The 15,994-nt window shown below is 57.1% G+C and overlaps 6 protein-coding genes across 6 annotated transcripts; 2 read left to right on the top strand and 4 right to left on the bottom strand.

Annotated features, from left to right (window-relative positions):
• Nucleotides 1–141: 141 nt before the first annotated feature.
• L226DRAFT_187571 (uncharacterized protein) lies at nt 142–1,406 on the bottom strand. Its single transcript, XM_067672743.1, has one exon. The coding sequence runs from the start codon at nt 1,025–1,027 to the stop codon at nt 374–376; it is 654 nt and encodes a 217-aa protein (XP_067540559.1). The 5' UTR covers nt 1,028–1,406; the 3' UTR covers nt 142–373.
• On the bottom strand, nt 1,018–3,716 carry L226DRAFT_455211 (UEV-domain-containing protein; the record flags this gene model as incomplete). Its single annotated transcript, XM_067675220.1, has 6 exons — nt 1,018–1,146; nt 1,414–1,516; nt 1,847–2,754; nt 2,846–3,214; nt 3,271–3,509; nt 3,578–3,716. The coding sequence occupies 6 exons, from the start codon at nt 3,714–3,716 to the stop codon at nt 1,018–1,020; spliced, it is 1,887 nt and encodes a 628-aa protein (XP_067540558.1).
• A 947-nt stretch (nt 3,717–4,663) lies between these two features.
• On the top strand, nt 4,664–6,505 carry L226DRAFT_566531 (uncharacterized protein; the record flags this gene model as incomplete). The annotated part of the gene is made up of 4 exons (XM_067683926.1): nt 4,664–4,880; nt 4,950–5,117; nt 5,179–6,024; nt 6,105–6,505. 4 exons carry the CDS (start codon nt 4,664–4,666, stop codon nt 6,503–6,505), a joined length of 1,632 nt encoding a protein of 543 aa, XP_067540557.1.
• A 445-nt stretch (nt 6,506–6,950) lies between these two features.
• Nucleotides 6,951–10,369, bottom strand: L226DRAFT_550183 (nucleolar complex-associated protein 3). The gene is made up of 8 exons (XM_067682735.1): nt 10,247–10,369; nt 9,978–10,192; nt 9,298–9,925; nt 8,956–9,235; nt 8,762–8,892; nt 8,295–8,687; nt 7,853–8,171; nt 6,951–7,761 (listed from the first exon to the last, which is right to left on the bottom strand). The coding sequence occupies exons 1-8, from the start codon at nt 10,289–10,291 to the stop codon at nt 7,247–7,249; spliced, it is 2,526 nt and encodes an 841-aa protein (XP_067540556.1). The 5' UTR covers nt 10,292–10,369; the 3' UTR covers nt 6,951–7,246.
• A 118-nt stretch (nt 10,370–10,487) lies between these two features.
• Nucleotides 10,488–14,082, top strand: L226DRAFT_530184 (uncharacterized protein). Its single transcript, XM_067679783.1, has 18 exons — nt 10,488–10,774; nt 10,835–10,942; nt 10,996–11,041; nt 11,099–11,136; nt 11,194–11,205; nt 11,263–11,443; nt 11,502–11,565; nt 11,642–11,734; nt 11,790–11,865; nt 11,919–11,986; nt 12,045–12,165; nt 12,235–12,379; nt 12,434–12,540; nt 12,609–12,745; nt 12,801–12,939; nt 12,995–13,168; nt 13,276–13,360; nt 13,625–14,082. Exons 1-18 carry the CDS (start codon nt 10,583–10,585, stop codon nt 13,894–13,896), a joined length of 2,058 nt encoding a protein of 685 aa, XP_067540555.1. The 5' UTR covers nt 10,488–10,582; the 3' UTR covers nt 13,897–14,082.
• L226DRAFT_608960 (uncharacterized protein) lies at nt 14,023–15,920 on the bottom strand. Its single transcript, XM_067685993.1, has 14 exons — nt 15,853–15,920; nt 15,661–15,778; nt 15,558–15,608; nt 15,483–15,497; nt 15,287–15,421; nt 15,133–15,235; nt 15,057–15,079; nt 14,978–14,999; nt 14,746–14,919; nt 14,576–14,682; nt 14,468–14,517; nt 14,298–14,404; nt 14,224–14,245; nt 14,023–14,170 (listed from the first exon to the last, which is right to left on the bottom strand). Exons 2-14 carry the CDS (start codon nt 15,683–15,685, stop codon nt 14,132–14,134), a joined length of 873 nt encoding a protein of 290 aa, XP_067540554.1. The 5' UTR covers nt 15,686–15,778; nt 15,853–15,920; the 3' UTR covers nt 14,023–14,131.
• Between the last annotated feature and the right edge of the window lie 74 nt (nt 15,921–15,994).

Below are 15,994 nucleotides of genomic sequence, written 5' to 3'. Positions count from 1 at the left end.
GCGTGTGCTTAGCTCCTTAGGAGAAGCTAGCTAAGGCGCGGCACCTCGGCTGCGCCCCACCTTGCGGCGCCAGAGCGGGCGAAGCGCTGGGCGTACGGTAGCCATGTGTCCACTTGTGGTCCAAGCACGCGCCACTGCCCTCCTCTCCGCTCAAGCCTCCACCTCCTCAGTCCTGTGGCGGTTTCCGTTTTTTCCGGGCTCGTTCCGTGGAATCGGGGACCTTGGCGGGGGTCGGGGCGCATGGGCATCAAGGATTTACTGGGGCACGTTCGCCGCAAGGGCAACGAGCACCCCCCTCCCGGGCAAATGTGCGATATACGATTAGTCTTTCGTTTGACGCTCGCTATAATGATCCAAGAAGCAATTTCTCAAATCAAGATGCGCGTACTTCTCTGCATATCGGGGCGGGGACACTGTCGTGCCGCCGGGAGTAGATGGCGGCAAGATCGCCAAATGCAAGAGTACGCACGTCCATTATGGCACACACACGCTCGCTCGCTCGACCGACCGACCGCACCCTCCCACCGGCGCGTAGTCTCGGATGGTATCGCCTGAACTTTCGTGTCTCAAGGAACCCGCGGAAAGACCTAGACATGGCGAGCTCGGGCGACGGTCTCGCATCATCACTATCTTCAGCGCAGAGATCGAACGCGAAAGGATGCCCGCCACCGTGACGGACGCGCACGTTCCGCGACGCGAGCTGAATGGCTTTGAGACCGGAGCTTGAGCTTGAAGGCTGAAGCCTAGCGGGGAACCCACGGCAGGGCATCACAAGACTGTAATCAGATCTTCGCACTTCTATTCCGTAAGTATCGATGGGCCACTGTCGGCCAATACGATCCAGTCGTCGTCGTCGACCTTCGCGAGCGCGCCGAGTTTCCGTTCTGTTGTTTGTTTGACGCCCGAATTTGCCCCCGAACGTCCTGTCTTCTGCGTTCCTCTGTTCCGCCACCTCCCCTTCTCGAACGAACATCAATACAGTCCGTCTCCGCACCTGCTGCGCGCGCGGTTGGCGCGTCAACGCCATTCCGAGGGGACGGACCACCCCGCGACGCCAGACGGACCCCGGGTGGCCACCATCCCTGACTGAATCTTCTCAATGAGGGCGCGTTTCATAAATTGCTCCTCGGCGAGAACGCGCGTTACCTGGTGGAAACGGAAGCAGAACGTTAATTAGTTCGCATGCTCGCTTCGCGGACTTTCGATAGCATGGTGCAGATGCAGATGCATCTCCAGAGGGGTGATTGTCATGCAGCCGCAAGACCTTCCTCGAAAGCGAGTAGTCCACGAGCGGGTGCGGGGACCCGAACCCGTGTCCGCTTCTCATTTGCCCATTCTTCCCGAATTCCAAGAATGGTGGGGCGCGGGCCTGGTATGGGAGAAATGCGAAGATGGTTATCACAGGTGACGTACCCTAAGGAACCGTTCGAGGTCAACACGCCCTGTGTTGAGGGCCCGATGTAGGTGGTAGATAGTGTCTTCGATGGCGTTATCTTCGGCAACGAGATTGATGAGCCTGTACGGTTTTACGGTGGCCAATGGAATCGTTCGTAGAAGGTGGCCGGGAGAGGAGAGGAAAGGTGAGAAGGGGAACAACGGTCGCGGATGTAATTTGCCATTCGCAAATGCCACCGTGAGGAGGACGAGCCATCATAGAATACCACCGTGAGGAGGACGAGCCATCATAGAATGCCACCGTGAGGAGGACGAGCCATCATAGAATGCCACCGTGAGGAGGACGAGCCACCACAGAATGCCAAGGTTTCGCCAAGATAGGTGCAAAGTTAAGGTTGGTCAGCCAACGGTTTGGGAAGAGCAAAACAGAAGGAAATAACGATGTACGAACTGGTTGTACACAATTGTCGTCGAGCAAATCATCTCGTCGACCTCCGGGTCGCCCTTGCGCCGAAGCTCGGCGACGTTCCGTTCCCCGGCCGCGACGACCCCTTCCAAGCGCGCCGCGACGCCACGGCAGACGTCTCGAACAGCTTCGAGCCTGGCCATCTCGTCGCGGATGGCTGGCTCGCCCGCTAACAGATCCGTCTGATTCGCACGCAGCCGCTCAGCGTCGAGCGCCATCGCCTGGGAAAGCGAGGCGAGCTCTGAGGAAATCTTTGCGTGGACCTGGTCGTGAAGGCGCAGCAACTCGGGGTTGGGCGGGCGTGGTGGCGCAACAGCCGGAGGTGGGGATGCTGACGAGCCAACAGCGCTGTCATCATCTTCCGCGTCCAGCAGATCCGGCGCTGGCACGGATGGTGGTGCCGGTGGGGGCAGGGGGGCTGGAGACGAGAATGAAGGAGGGAAGGGCGGAGGAGGGGGAGCCTGGCTTGCCGGAGACGCGACATACGGCGGGCTGGCGATCGCGCCAGCCGATTGCTGGGGTGCGGCGGATGGCGGCGGCGGCGGCGGCGGTGACTGGACCTGCCGGGCATACACTTGCTGTGGCACGCCACCGTATCCTGCTGGCGATGCAACACCAGACAGTGTCCCAGTGAAAGCGGGTGGTAGCGGTGGAGGTGCCGGCGAGGAGGGCGACTGACCCGCTGCTCGAAATGGAACGTGCGGCTGTGATCGAGCCTGATAGTAAGGACTCGATGGGACATGCGCTGGCCAAGGCGGAGGGCCGTTTGCAGGCAAGTCAACAGATGAGCGGCCGTGTGACGCATAGCTTGGTGGAACCGGTGAATTCTGCAAGTGAGCAGGAACGGGGAATTCCTGAGGGAGCGGTGGCGGTGGCCTCATGGCAAGAGCAGGCTATTGAATGGGTATGGGTTGGTCACATCGGCGATCAGTGAGATGAAGATGATCAGTTTCCGATGGTCACCTCGTGAGGACGCGCACGTACTGAGCTCAGATTAGCGGGTGATTGACTTCTGATTGCAGCCGCCGTGTGAGGGAGGGGCACCGAGGTGCTTCTCGAAGACAGCGGCGTGCTAGCAACAGCGGGTGTTCCAGGTTTGGCAGGCAGCGGCGGCGGTCTCCCCGGGTGTGCATCGGAAGAGGAGACTTGTGCGGGTGTTCCAGCAGAAGCGGCAGGCTCGACAGGAATCGGCGGGGGCTGTCGATGCGAGTAATCGGGGACTGGTGTTGAGGACGCCGACGGATGAGCGGATTGGGCCGGAGTTGCTATGCTAGGCTTGGGCTTCGCGTATACTGGAGGCTGCCGTGAGAAGGCGTCCTGCATGGCGTCAAGGAGTGCAGCAAGATGGCAGCCCTACAGGAGAAGAAGTGAGCATGAGTGTCGGGCGGGCGCGATCTGTTGGAGCAAACCTCGCTCTTCCGCTGCCAGTCACGTAGATACTGGAGAAGACATCGGCCGCTGACGTCCATCTCCGGACCAGCACGGACGAGCATGTCGGTGGTGGGGACGACATATGCTATAGGCGGGTTGCGAGGATAGTCTCTCGGAAGCCAGACTGCAATCGGAATATTGTAAGATGCTCCGCGAAAGGCTATTGGGAGGAGGCCGTGGAGACACAGGAGGAGCTGCGTCCGGCCGTCGTCATATGCTACAAGAGACCGGACAGGGGAAAATGAGCGACGGATCATGGGAGTTGGGAAGGCGGGAGGACTGAACTGTACACATCCGTCTTGGGGGCGATAGTGGGATGGCGGGACAAGACTGCGTCCACGTGAGTGAATACGGTGTCTGGGGCGGCATAGGGCTGCAAGTTCTGGCGCAGCCACTTGTGGGTTAGCGAGTCTGTCTTGCTCATCGTCGGAGACAACGAGCGGAGGGCTGTGCGCGGCGCCTGGGGATGGGGCGGGAGACGCGCGTGGAGGGGCAGTCGGCCCGGGGAGAGAGGGGGCTCGGGGGAGAGGGCCGGGCAGCCGAGGAGGGTTGGCGATATCAAACTCTCTGCCGCGCGGGGACGCAGCTTCCGGGAACGCACAAGGGCACTGGGCGGGCGTAAGGTTCGCAGTCCGCGCCATCGCAGTGGGACGATCTGGGACGACGCGTGGTGGGGGCGTGTCTACTCACCGCCAGCGACCCTCACGCGAGTCCCACGACGCCCTGGGCGAGCCTGCGTCAGTTTCTGCTGGTTTGATGCGGGCGCGGGCAACCATGAGCGGACGGGCCGTCGCTGGACGCGCTGAGAGCCCGTTGGGGGATTCGCTTTTGCTCGGGGGTGCCCACGGTGCCGCGCCTTTTCGGGAAGGGTGAAAGGACGACCGGTGCGAAGGGCTCCCCGCGTCGTGATTGTGTTCCGGGTGGCCGCAGCTTCGCCGTCGAACGAACGGGTTGATCTGATACAGGCTGGGCTCTGGGGACGTTTGGGGTGCAAATGGGCTCTGTCCGCTATGCTGGAAGGAGAGCGGGGCTGGGCCGTGATTCCATTCTGGGCTGGTGGCTGCTCTCGTGCAGAAATCCGCCATTAACGCCGATTGCGGGCACGAATCCGTGCTAAAACGGAGCGTCAGGGGCTCGCTGGTGTGCATGACTGACTCCAGCACAGCGGTCCAAGCCTGCCATTCGCGGATCACGAGTCCTCGGCTCTCAGCGCAGCGCCCGTCCTCTAATCTCCTCCGCCTCCTCCCCCGTACGCTGTATATATATATTCCCCTTCCGGCCCAATGTCCGCTCGTCTTCCCCAGCCCGCCCCCTCCCCTTTCACATTTCCATATCCTCCATCCCCCTTCGCGTGTGATCAAATCTGCCTTCATGGGGAGGGAAGTCGTCTCTGTTTACCGCCGCCGCAAGTATACCTTCGCGTCCCTCTCCCCCTCCCCCTCCCGTCTCTCCTCCGCCACCAACAGTAGCATGGAGTCCCTCTCCGGGGGCCCCCCGAGCAACCTCACCCCCGCGCGCAAGCACCACAAGCTCCTCAAGGACGGCAGCGAGGTCTGGTCCAAGGACGTCGAGAAGATATTCGTCGAGGGTATGTCCTCTCCCCCCCGGCCCGCCGCGCCATATTCCATTGCTGAACACCTTCGTACGACCCGTCCAGGCCTCCGCCAGTACTGGCAATCACCCTGGGCCACCTATTCCCGCGGTCGCAGCCGGTGGCGTAACCAGTTCCTCGTCGACCATCTCAAGAAGGCCGGCGTCGAGCGCACCAAGAAACAGGTCGCGAGCCACATCCAAGTCCTCCGTAACATGTGGAGGGGCCAGCCAGGTGTGTATTGCTTTCATTGCTCCCGTCGCGCCCCGTACCATTTGTTCATCTCCGTCCACAGAATTTCATCTCGTCGCCGGTGGCGAGGAGCTCTTCCAGGAGAATGGTCTTCTTGCAAACACTAACAAGAAATCCACCTCGTCGCCCTCTCCGTCCGTGTCTCCTCGCAGAGCCGAACTCCATGAATCACCCGCGGCCTCCTCCGCATCTTCTCCAGAATGCCACACATCGGATTTCCCCTCTGACCTTCCGGCGGCCTCCTTCCCCTCCCTCTCTCCCCCCTCCCAGCTGTCATCATTCCCCGAGCTCGGCGTCGAGGATGTCTTCTCGAGTCCTCCCTCTTCCACGCGTCTCCCTGACCCTGCCTTCTGTCTCTCGTCATCGCCGCGGACCACACATCCCGTCACTCCGGTATCTGTCAAACTAGAGCCGCTTGCCATGGATCCGACCCTGTTCACGCTTCCACAGATGTCCTTCACTGATTCCCCAACTGACTACACCCTATCAGTTCCTAACCGAATAGCCCACCTCTACTTCTGGGCTGATGGCATGGTTCCGCTTACTCTCGACGTGGACCGGCTCGTCGGCGCCACTCCCTCATCGCCGTCGCGTACCTTCCTTCATCTCCGGGTCTCTATGCCTCCTCTGGCCGACTTGCGTTGCCCTCCTAATTTGCAGGGCGTGAATGGCGCGGTGTCTTTTGCCACCCCGTGGACAAGTCTTGCCAAGTGCCAGACGAAGAGCTGGGGTTCGGGAAGGACTGTCATGTCCCAGGATCTTGGCCTTTTTACCCAGGTGACCACACCGGAGCTCCAATCCACCCTCGCTGCGGACCCGTCATCATCTCAGATGGTGTATGCGTACTTGCCGGATTCCGCCCTCAGTCGCTGCCACTGGCTCGATAACGGTAAGCTCAATTCAATTTGCGGGCGCGTCCACCGCATGTCTCAACGACCACATGCTGACCACGTGCGTCCGCCCCTGCAGTGCACACGATTACGCAACAGCTTGTCGTCGACAACGAAGTTCTTGCCGTCTTGGTCTATCACATTGAGCGTATAGCCGACGCGACCCGTGCTGCGCCCGCGATGGAACTCATCGGCTTTCAGAAGTACCCTTGGCGGGGCGTGCCGCCCCCCTCATCCGCGTCCTCCTCAGCAGCATTCCAACTTTTCGCGTCACCCTCTCCGCCTGTGTCACCCACTTCATCATCTTTCCCGCACCCGCACGCGTACCCGAGTGCTCCTCTCTCGCCACAGTCGCCCCTATTCCCCCGTTCGAGCATCTCGAGTAGCAGCGGCACCGAAGACGCCTCTACTCAGATGTTGTATTCATACCCTCCGCCACAGCCGTACGCGTACACCCCATACGCGATCGACCCTCGTTGAGCGGCGGCATCTCTTGCATTGGTTGGTCCCCGGAGACAGCGTTCTGAACGTACACTTTGGTTATCACGCGGACACTTCCAAGTTGCGCGTATTTATACCTTGCAGATTGGACCATACCGCGCAGACACCTGCGCTCCATATTTATTACTCACTTGCTGAACACTTCAAACGCCGTCGCCATTGCGGGGCGCCCGTTGCTGACTTATTCACCGGCCGTCGTTTCCTCCCTCAGCCTGCGCTGCTCCTCCTTTGTACAACTTCGAAACGTCTCTTGTAGCATCCTATCTCTCCTCCTCCTTTCCTCACCTCTATCTCAAGCTGTAGATATAGCCCGTGTCACACCCTTTATCACTGTATCAGCTACAACGCGCAAGCTCGAGCTAAACCTCCACCCGCGTCAGGTTTCGTTCGCGCTCTTTGCCGTCTTCGTTTCGTCACTCGATCGATAATGCGCCCTGTAGTGTTACGTCTTTTAACATGCCACGCAGGGGGCTTGCAGGCATGTCCGTGACTGCTCTATGTACATAGCAGAAACGTCACAAAGCGGGAATAAGAATTCAAAAGCATTGCTATCGCTCTACATATACGCCGGGAAACTCGAAGTCCAGCATTTGGCTGTCGGCCCCGAATTGTCGCAACTCTCGTCGTGAAAGACACGGTCGTCCCGGACAAGCAACGTGATTGGTTCAGCTGCCGCGTAGATGCCCCGACGGTCGAGAAGAAGTGTTTATTTGGACTACTTCAAGAAGAGGCATGCGAATTCAAGAGCTGCCCTGCGACTACGCGCACCTGCTCCGCGTAATGCTCCGCCGCGAGCAGACGCAACTCCCAGAACGAAGTGCCGAACGCGTTGCACACCTGCGGGTCGTCGACATCGGGGCGGTAGACCCCGTTGCCCGCGCGGTCCTCCGTCGAGAGCAGCGCCTCGAGCTTCGGGTCCCGCTCGACGAGCACGGACACGAGCTCGATAGCACGCGCGGCCGTTGCGGGCGGCCACTGCAGCGCGGCGGACAGCAGGCGCTTCGCGAACGCTGCAGACCGCCAGGGCGGGGGGGCTGCGGCGGACGAGCGCGGGGTGAACGCGAGGTGGAGCGCACGGAAGAGGGTGTCCGCGGGGGACTGCGGGGGTGGGCCGCGGACGCTCGTTCGCGCGTGGGTGGGCGGGGCCGTCTCGATGTCGGGCATGAGCGCGAGTTGGGGGAGGATGGTGTATAGCCGGTTGATGAAGTCGCTGAGATCGATGTCGAGAGCTTCCCCTGAATACAAGTGCCGAGAGATAGTCAGCTCCGCCCGGTCGATACGACGGTCGGGAATTGGGAGGAGTGCCCCGGGAATTGGGGTACGCACCTTGTCCTGAAAGAAGCTCGAAGGCTGTCACGATACACAAAAGCTGATGCTGTACGGTGGCGATGTTTGACACGTCGTGGGGGCCAGACGCAGGCGAAGTGCGAGAAGTATCCTTATTTGTGTCGACAATAACGCCGCCTTCCTCGTCCCGCGTCATGAGAGTCTTGAGGACCTGGAGCAGGTCTTTGAAGAAGTCGATGTTCACCAGGTGCGCAAACTTGGCGATACCACGCAGCGCCGCAGACAGCAGCGGCGTCGGATGTGGGGTCTTCAGGATGCTGAAGTAAAGTACGAACAGTAGCTTGAGCGTCTCGGTGTGCTAGAAGAAGGAAAGCGTGGTTAGACCCAATTGTGTGCGATCGTGTGAGCGGGCGCGGTCAAAAGATCCGATCGCAGTCGTACTAGTCCGCACGTAGCATACAGGCAGAAAGAAGCGACTTACCCTGGTCGCACGTTCCTCTTTGTCAACTTCCGCCGCCGCCTCATGCATCTCCTTCTCAATTTCTTTCCGCTCCTTGAGCGCCTTCTTAGCTTTCTTGCTCAAGTGAGGCTGGTCCACCGCCTTGCCCTTCGCTCGGCGAGCGGCAGCCCGGCTCTTCGATAGCGCCTTCCCGACGCCACTGCCCGACTCCTTGTCGACCTTGGTTTCGGAAGCCCGAACGCCGAGCTCCGACTTCAGTCGGAGGTGGAGTAGGCAAGACAATACCTCCGGATGGACGTTGTAACGGCGCTCTTTGATCATGCGGTTGAGCAACCGCACGATCTCCAAGGAAGGCTCGCCGGTATTGTCAGCGCGGAACACCTTGACCAGTGTGTCCAGGCACATGTCAGACGACTGGGGTATAGCAGTAGTTGATCAGAGACGCCGCGAACAAATGAGACACCCGCGGTTCCGAGGGAGAGTCTTACCTTGTCCCAAGACTTCCGGCTGAGAGCAGCGACGATGGAGCTCATGAGGTTGACACGGAAGTTGAAATGCGTCGCCTCTACCAGCAGAGCGCACATACAGTGCAGGGCTGTTTCAGCGAGTTCGCTCTTCGCTACCAAATCCGGGTCAGTTCTCTCTTGGCCAAAACATAAACTTTACGCTTCGTGTGTCATACCTTTAAGTTCTGCCTCTAAACTGCGCAGATAGGTCTGGTACACGCCCACGAGGCCCTGTTCCCAGTCCCGGGTGCGTTGAACCATCTGGCTGACCTTCTCGGCCTTCTCCTTATCCGTGAGAGCGCGTATCCGGTAACCCGGTATGATGTCCTTAAACACAGCCAGCTGAGACAGCATCGTCAGCTTTCGGATGACAACATCGTTTGGTACGGGGTCTGGATGAGTCGGCGTGGAAATCTGGGGGAGGGAGAACGTATGCAGACGCCGCAAGAGTCCAAGCTGTAAACAGAATAAGGGCGGTCATGAACTGATATGGACAAGTGGTGATAGACGTAACTCACACTGTTTTCTGGATCGCCGAGAATCTCTTGACACAGTCCCGCGATTTGTTCCTTCGCGCCCTGTACCCGCGCTTTACGAGACTTCTGGCCGATCACATCCACTACTGCTGGACGGCCGAACCGCGCACCCGTGGTCACGTCCTCCACCCTGGAATGAGGGGCATCTTCCATCTGCTCGTCAGCGCTATCGTTGTCGCTGTCCAACCCACTATCCTCGCTCTGGTCGAGGACGACCTTGCTACCGCTCTTTTGTATTCGACCGTCGGCGAGCTTGATGGGCAGTCGTTCGATGCCCTTGTCCTTGTTGGACTCGGGCTCCCAAGAGGAGTGACGTCTGCGAGGCTGGTATTCGAAGGGTTGTTCTTCGTCCTCCGAGAGTACGGCTGGTTTTCGCCGGCGTTTGCGTTGTACACCCATTGAAGACGATTCAGCAGCGGAGGAGTGTGCTTCGTCGTCTGGGCCAGACATATCCTCGTCTTCAGACATGTTCTCGATACCGGAGCTCCATTGCTCGTCTTCGTCCTCGTCCTCGCCCTCCGAATGAGAGTCGAGGGAGGGAAGGTCGTCCTCCACGGCCTTCCGGACCGGTTTGTGTAGTTGGTACAACCGCTCCGTCTCTTTCTTGCTCCTGTGCATGCAGGATGTGGCATAGCGTTGTGCAAACCATGTATGAGACGCACCTCGCGATACCCTTCTGGTCCAGCGTCCTCAAGAATGAGACAGCCCCTCCATATTCATCCAGCATGCCGAGGTCATCTTCGGAGAGCTCGACGTCGTCCTCATCTCTCTGGTTTGGTATAGGTATGGTAGCTCGGTCAGAAGCCTTTTCCTTTCCCTTCGTTTTGCTCTTCGAGGCTTTGCCATCGTCTGCGAGCTTGCGTTTCTTGGAGGGTCGCTGCAGGCTTCCGTGAGTTTCGCAGTGAATATTTGCAGCGAAGTCTACACTCACTTGCGCAGCCTGAGCAGACCGCTTCTTGGGGCCCCTTATAGGCATGTCCAGAGTACTCAGAAAGCAGCAAACGTCGCAAGGGAGCACTGCAGGGACTCGGAATGCTATTGGAGATCGAAAATCTGGTCACCGTATGGGGTATGCTCCTCCCACGGTCAGACGCGCTACCATGTGACCGTGACAACGCCGTGACCATACGCGACACGCGTCTCAACGCCAACTTCGAGCCTCTTGCCTCTGCTCCCCCCTGAGAACTTACTCCCTCAGTACTACAAGACTATCGAGGGACTGAAAGATTGAAATTGCCAGAGAACTTCGTTCTTCATTCGCCCAGTGATGCCACCACCACCGCCACCACCAGATCCTATTCCTCCTTGCGCCCGTCCCAGCCATGTGCTACGACCACATCATATTTTTCTCCTCTACATCTTCATGCATGGTTTCTTCGACGCCGATGAAGACGAGGGGCCCTTTCCCAAAAATTTCACCCTGATCCTCCACCGACTCATGATACGTGAAGTGGCTGAGGTACAGAGCTCTCTTTGTGGTCCATGCGACTCGCTATTCATCTGAGCCACTGTTCTGCAGGTTACACCACCACGATCATATCAGGCCATATTGGCAGATATCTCCAATGCTGCTCTCTCCGCGAACTCAGGCTTTGTTGACGAATTTGTCATGAAATTAGGCAGGGTGGTGAGAACGATCGTACTTGGGCGGCCTAACCACTCGCCTGACATCCTCTACAGGGGATCCTGTTTGCATCGTCAGACACACTGTCAGACTTTATGCAAGGTATGCGGCTACGTCATAGTGATGATGACGGTTGTTATCAACGCTCGATTTTCTCAGCTCTTCCATTGCTATTCCTGGACAAGGACGACGACGAGGTGCGCCCCGTATAGTGGTTCTCTTGGTTGGCATCTGAAGTTATGCCCAAACCGCAGACCGCACGCTTCGTATGTCATTATTCGGATGCTCTCGGTATTTGGCTTAGCTCAACAACTCCTATGTAGAGCCGTCGCTCGTTATTCGGGTATTTTTGCCACCGCTGCTTCGTCAGCTTCACCAAGCTAGCTATTGGCGGTATCGACGAGCTGCACCAGAGCTTCCTCGCGTGGGTGAGAGCTGGCGACAGCCCCGTAACTGTCACAACTCCAGGTTATGCACAGATACGCCGGGATGTCATAACCAATGGCAAGCCAACCTCCTCTCCCGAACGGTAATCACACATATTCACGTGTCCCACGGACAGATTATCAGCTATTCAAGACGAAGCAAGACAAGACTGAATATGCTGACGCCGAGACATATACTCTGTAAGCTCCACCCAGCTACTTCGATCACCATGGCTAGTCCTGATCGGGCGATATCACTGGTGCTGACGATGACCAGCTTCATGAAAGGCCTGACTACAGGAGACAGCAACATTGCAAATGAAGGACTCCGCAGATTCTTCGAACAGAAATTCCATGACAATAGCGAATCGTATGCTCATCTCCTATGGCAGAGGTAGTGTGGACTGACAGACGCACTTGAATAGTGGCTTGCGTCAACATGCGATGCTAAACCTTGCAAGGATGTATTTCCTTCGCCGCGAGCTATCTGCTTGTCGCAAGGTTGGTCACGCCGTTCAGTCATCTGGCAGCTGAAGTACATTCCGAAGTCGTAGACTTTAGAGGAAGCCATCAGTGCATCTCGAACGGCCGGTGACAATAAAACCTTGCAACATTGTTCGAGGTGAGGAAGAACAACTCCTGTTGCGAAGTGATGTTCTACTTAAACGATGGGTCTTCAGCCTCATGCACAGACTGCCGCCGCTCGAACGGGGACGGAAGCCGATCATCAACGAAGTCCAGCCGGACATGCACCCGCTTGAGATATTGGCAGACGTGAGGAAACTCACCAATGTCAAACATGTGAGTCGCTTTCCTTCCTGCATCCTTTGACTTTATTCCGCCAATGCAACTGATATTATGTGAGCCTAGCAACAACCCCTATCAGCCGCATTCGAGCGGATAGTCGAAGCCATTGGCCTCTATGACCATTATATCGATGTTCAAGGTGGTCAATTCGTGGAGTCTGAACAACTCTCCCAACACGCAGTGCAGAGCTTTGTGTGGAATATGTTTGGTAAGCCCACGAACCCCGGAGCGCGTGCGGAAATTGATGTTCTCGCTCCCTTAGGTTGTTCGAAACTGGCCCGCATAGAAGAGGACATAGTCACGGCGTTCTCGGAAGTGGGCGGAGATGACAATACTCGGCTGACCATAACCCTCAATCGCGCGTACCACGTCAGTATCTCCGCCGATTGCTGTCGCTGGCCGACTATCGCTAATCCAGAGGACACTTCTGTGGACAGACCGCTCGGCAAGGGAAGTACGAAGAATCTATCGCATCCTTGCTGGAGCCCGACGTGTGGCGGGGACTGAACCTTGCGGATTACAACCTATGGGCAGCGGAAATCTGGAATATCCTCGCGTTGCGAGCATGTCGACAGTATGTCGCGTTAATACCTCCATCAACCTTCCGTTTTAATGGTGTATGTCTTTAGTCGCAAACAGCGTCAGCTGAAAGAGTACCTGATGCCTCGCCGCCCTAACACGCCACATTCCCCGCGCGAGTATCAGTGGGCGAAGGAACCCATCGGCTCAATCATACGGGATCCTCTGCACGAGGCTATGCTCATGCGCGTGAGTCTAGCACCCTTCCTACGTTCGGTGACGCTAAACGACCTGCCCGCCACAGATGTGTGAGCAGAGCCACGCATCTGTCGACCAGCTTCTCACTGCGCTCTGGCACGCAGAATACCATGGGCGATACAATTTGTATCGCACGGCTATCATTCTTCTCGCTGATGTTGGGCTCGAGTTTGGGATGACGAAGTGGTGCAAACGCCTATTAGACGAGGTGATGCCTCAGGTGGGTCTCGCTCAGTGCCCCGGCCACATCTCTCCAGCATGTGCTCATGACCCTCTCTGTGTCTTCATGACATCCTCGCGCTATGTCAATCGTTCCGTGACATGAAGATCATGAGCGAGAATGATTGCGAACAAAAGGCCTTCGCACAGTACACACTTGCGCGCTGTATCATCGCAGCTGGAGACTCGTCTCGTACGTCCAGTTGCTCCCTTGCTGGATACGCTCGTTACTGACCAGCGCATCACATTCACCCACGTTCACCCACATTCGTACCTAATCGCCATCGCCACTCTTCTGGCTCTGGTCCCGATACATCGCATCATCCCCGTCCGTTCGTCTCCATGATCTCCGTCACATCTCCCCGACCCCGCACCGTCTTCTCACCACCCTTCCACCCGAACAACGAACCAACTCGTCAACTCTCCGACTCATCTTCGCTTCCGTCGCCATACCCAGAGACCGCGCTCGAAGAGGCAGTGCCGCTGCTCACGAGCGCAGAAATGACGTACGCAAGCATTCAAATGTTCGCCGCGGAGTGTGACGTGCTGTACTTGCTCTCAGTCGTGCTCCATAACATGGGCAATCAGGAGCGCCGGGATGCAATGGCACGAAAGCACGAAGTGGCAATGGAGATGCGCGAATTATACCATCTAGAGGTTGTCGAGCCATGGGTTGAGGGTGTCTGGACGATTGTCGCTGATGTGGGCGCGGCCATTGCATCGAGGTGAAGGTATGTAGCGTACTGGGTGGTGTGGCGCAGGTGCAGCCCTGTCTGTTGTGGAAGCATCATGAGGATGGACTATGCGTTATTCATATAGATGCTTCGTGACCATTGCTAGCCAACATCGCCTTCGCTCCCCATGTCCTATGCCCCGCGCAGCTTTAACACAATTGACTAGACAACCCTGATCTGGATACTTGGAATCCTACGAGCCGATCGTGCGTAGAGTTTGCAAACGTCGTTCAGAAGAGTCCGAAGTACGCTGTATAGCTCGACGTGTTCTGAGACAGGGACTGAGGTCAATAGCCTCATCAGAGAGGAACGCACGACTCACGGAGAACTGTCCTTCCTGCGGCCTGTCCGAGAAGTTGAGCGTGGTGAATATTCTTCGCTCCAGAGAGGACTCACTCGAAGAAGATCACGCGACTGAGGTCATTCGTGTCGAGCGTCCAGTTATACGCATGCGCATCTCCTTGGTTGTCCCCGAACATCAAGCCGCACAGTAGAGCGAATCCCTGGACAGTCGTCTCGCCATCAGAGGAAGAAAAACGCGCCGAGAGGTTAGTATTGCAACATACGCCAGCGCTGAAGGTCTCGTTGCCCCACTTGCCAACCTCAGCCTTAAACACTGTCGGTTAGAACATCAGACTGCGTCCAGTATAGCAGAGGTACAAAGATGTCCTAACCTGTGGCGAAGTCATCGCAGTCAAATATGGAGTCTCTCCAGCGCATCTCGGCGAGCCCGGAGTTATTCCAGATCTGGCGCATTGTGTCCCTGGACAAGACCAGATAGCTGCATGTGTGAACGATCAGGATACCAAATCCATTGGGTGGACGGTGAGAGATGTTTACGCACAGACCGTCCGAAAGGTAACTCTTGAAATCCCGCTTAATGCATGGGCACTTTTGTAAAGCGGTGTGGATGTCGTCGCTGGTCCTGCTGAGCATCTCGAAAAGCCACTGCTGGCCACTCGGTCCGTTGTCCTTCCATAAGCCGGACCATCCGACAACCAGGGTACCTGCGCCGAGGCTATGAAGTATGTGTGAAGACTGCTGGCATATGTGATGAAGGAGATATCAGCATATACCTGCCGTGGAGCTCCAGGAATGCTACGAATAGTCATGATCAGCGCATGTAGGTATTCGCGACACGACCGAGATGCTCACTGTAACAGATCTTGTTCTGAATCCTGAACAAACCATCTCAGCTAATAAATGAGCATGAAGTCCTGAGAGCACTCACTTCCAACGAGTGCCGTCTGTCTCCTCTTGGCGGATGACCCACTTCATGCTGTCGTGGTTCATCCTCTGGTACCCTACAGCAAAGGTACCATCCGCAAGTTCACCTAGTATTATGTTTAAAGTGAGTAGGACGCGACTGAGGCTATGAGGCTTACCACCCTGCAGGCCCAAAAAGAGGCCGGTGGATATATTGCGTATCGTGTACGTGTCGTCCTCGCTGGTCACAGACTCGATGATCCACATTTGATTGAAGGGACTACCAGTTGCATTACTGACGATGATGGGGGTTCCTGCAACGGGTGAGGTCAGGAAGCAATGTCCACGTAAGGCTGATGTCAAGACGGTTCTGACCGTTAGCTTTGGACCCTGGCATAGCCAACATAGTGAGCCTTCTACGCAGCGACAAGATCACCCAAGACAACATACCCTCAGAGACTGCGAGATGGATACTGGCGGCCTGCGCATGGGCGATTTGATCTGAGTGTGTTATATTTGAGTGAGTGGCCAGGGTCAACAGAGAGGAACGTACAAATCCCGGGGCCACTGAAAGGCATTGCGATGTAGATATTGAATGATTGAAGAGTACAGGGACAAGAGGATCGTCACTGCGAGCCACGGTAGTGTGGAGGACACTCTTATATGGCTGGCTTGTCCGGAGCGTCAGTAAGTATATACCGATGGAACGCTAGACGACCGGACTCGTCGTGCGCAGGTGTCATACCGATAAGAAGTAGCGAATGGAAGTCAACCTGAGACGGAATGCTACCTGCTTCAGACACCGTGAAAATGCCCCGGACAGAATTCTGTACGACTGGAAGCGAGAGAGTTGGGCAACGTGAGGCATGAGCGTGAAATGGGCACCT

This window comes from Lentinus tigrinus (assembly GCF_003813185.1).
Source record: "Lentinus tigrinus ALCF2SS1-7 unplaced genomic scaffold L226scaffold_3, whole genome shotgun sequence".
NCBI lineage: Eukaryota > Fungi > Basidiomycota > Agaricomycetes > Polyporales > Polyporaceae > Lentinus > Lentinus tigrinus.
This window is presented reverse-complemented; position numbering and strand designations above follow the sequence as displayed.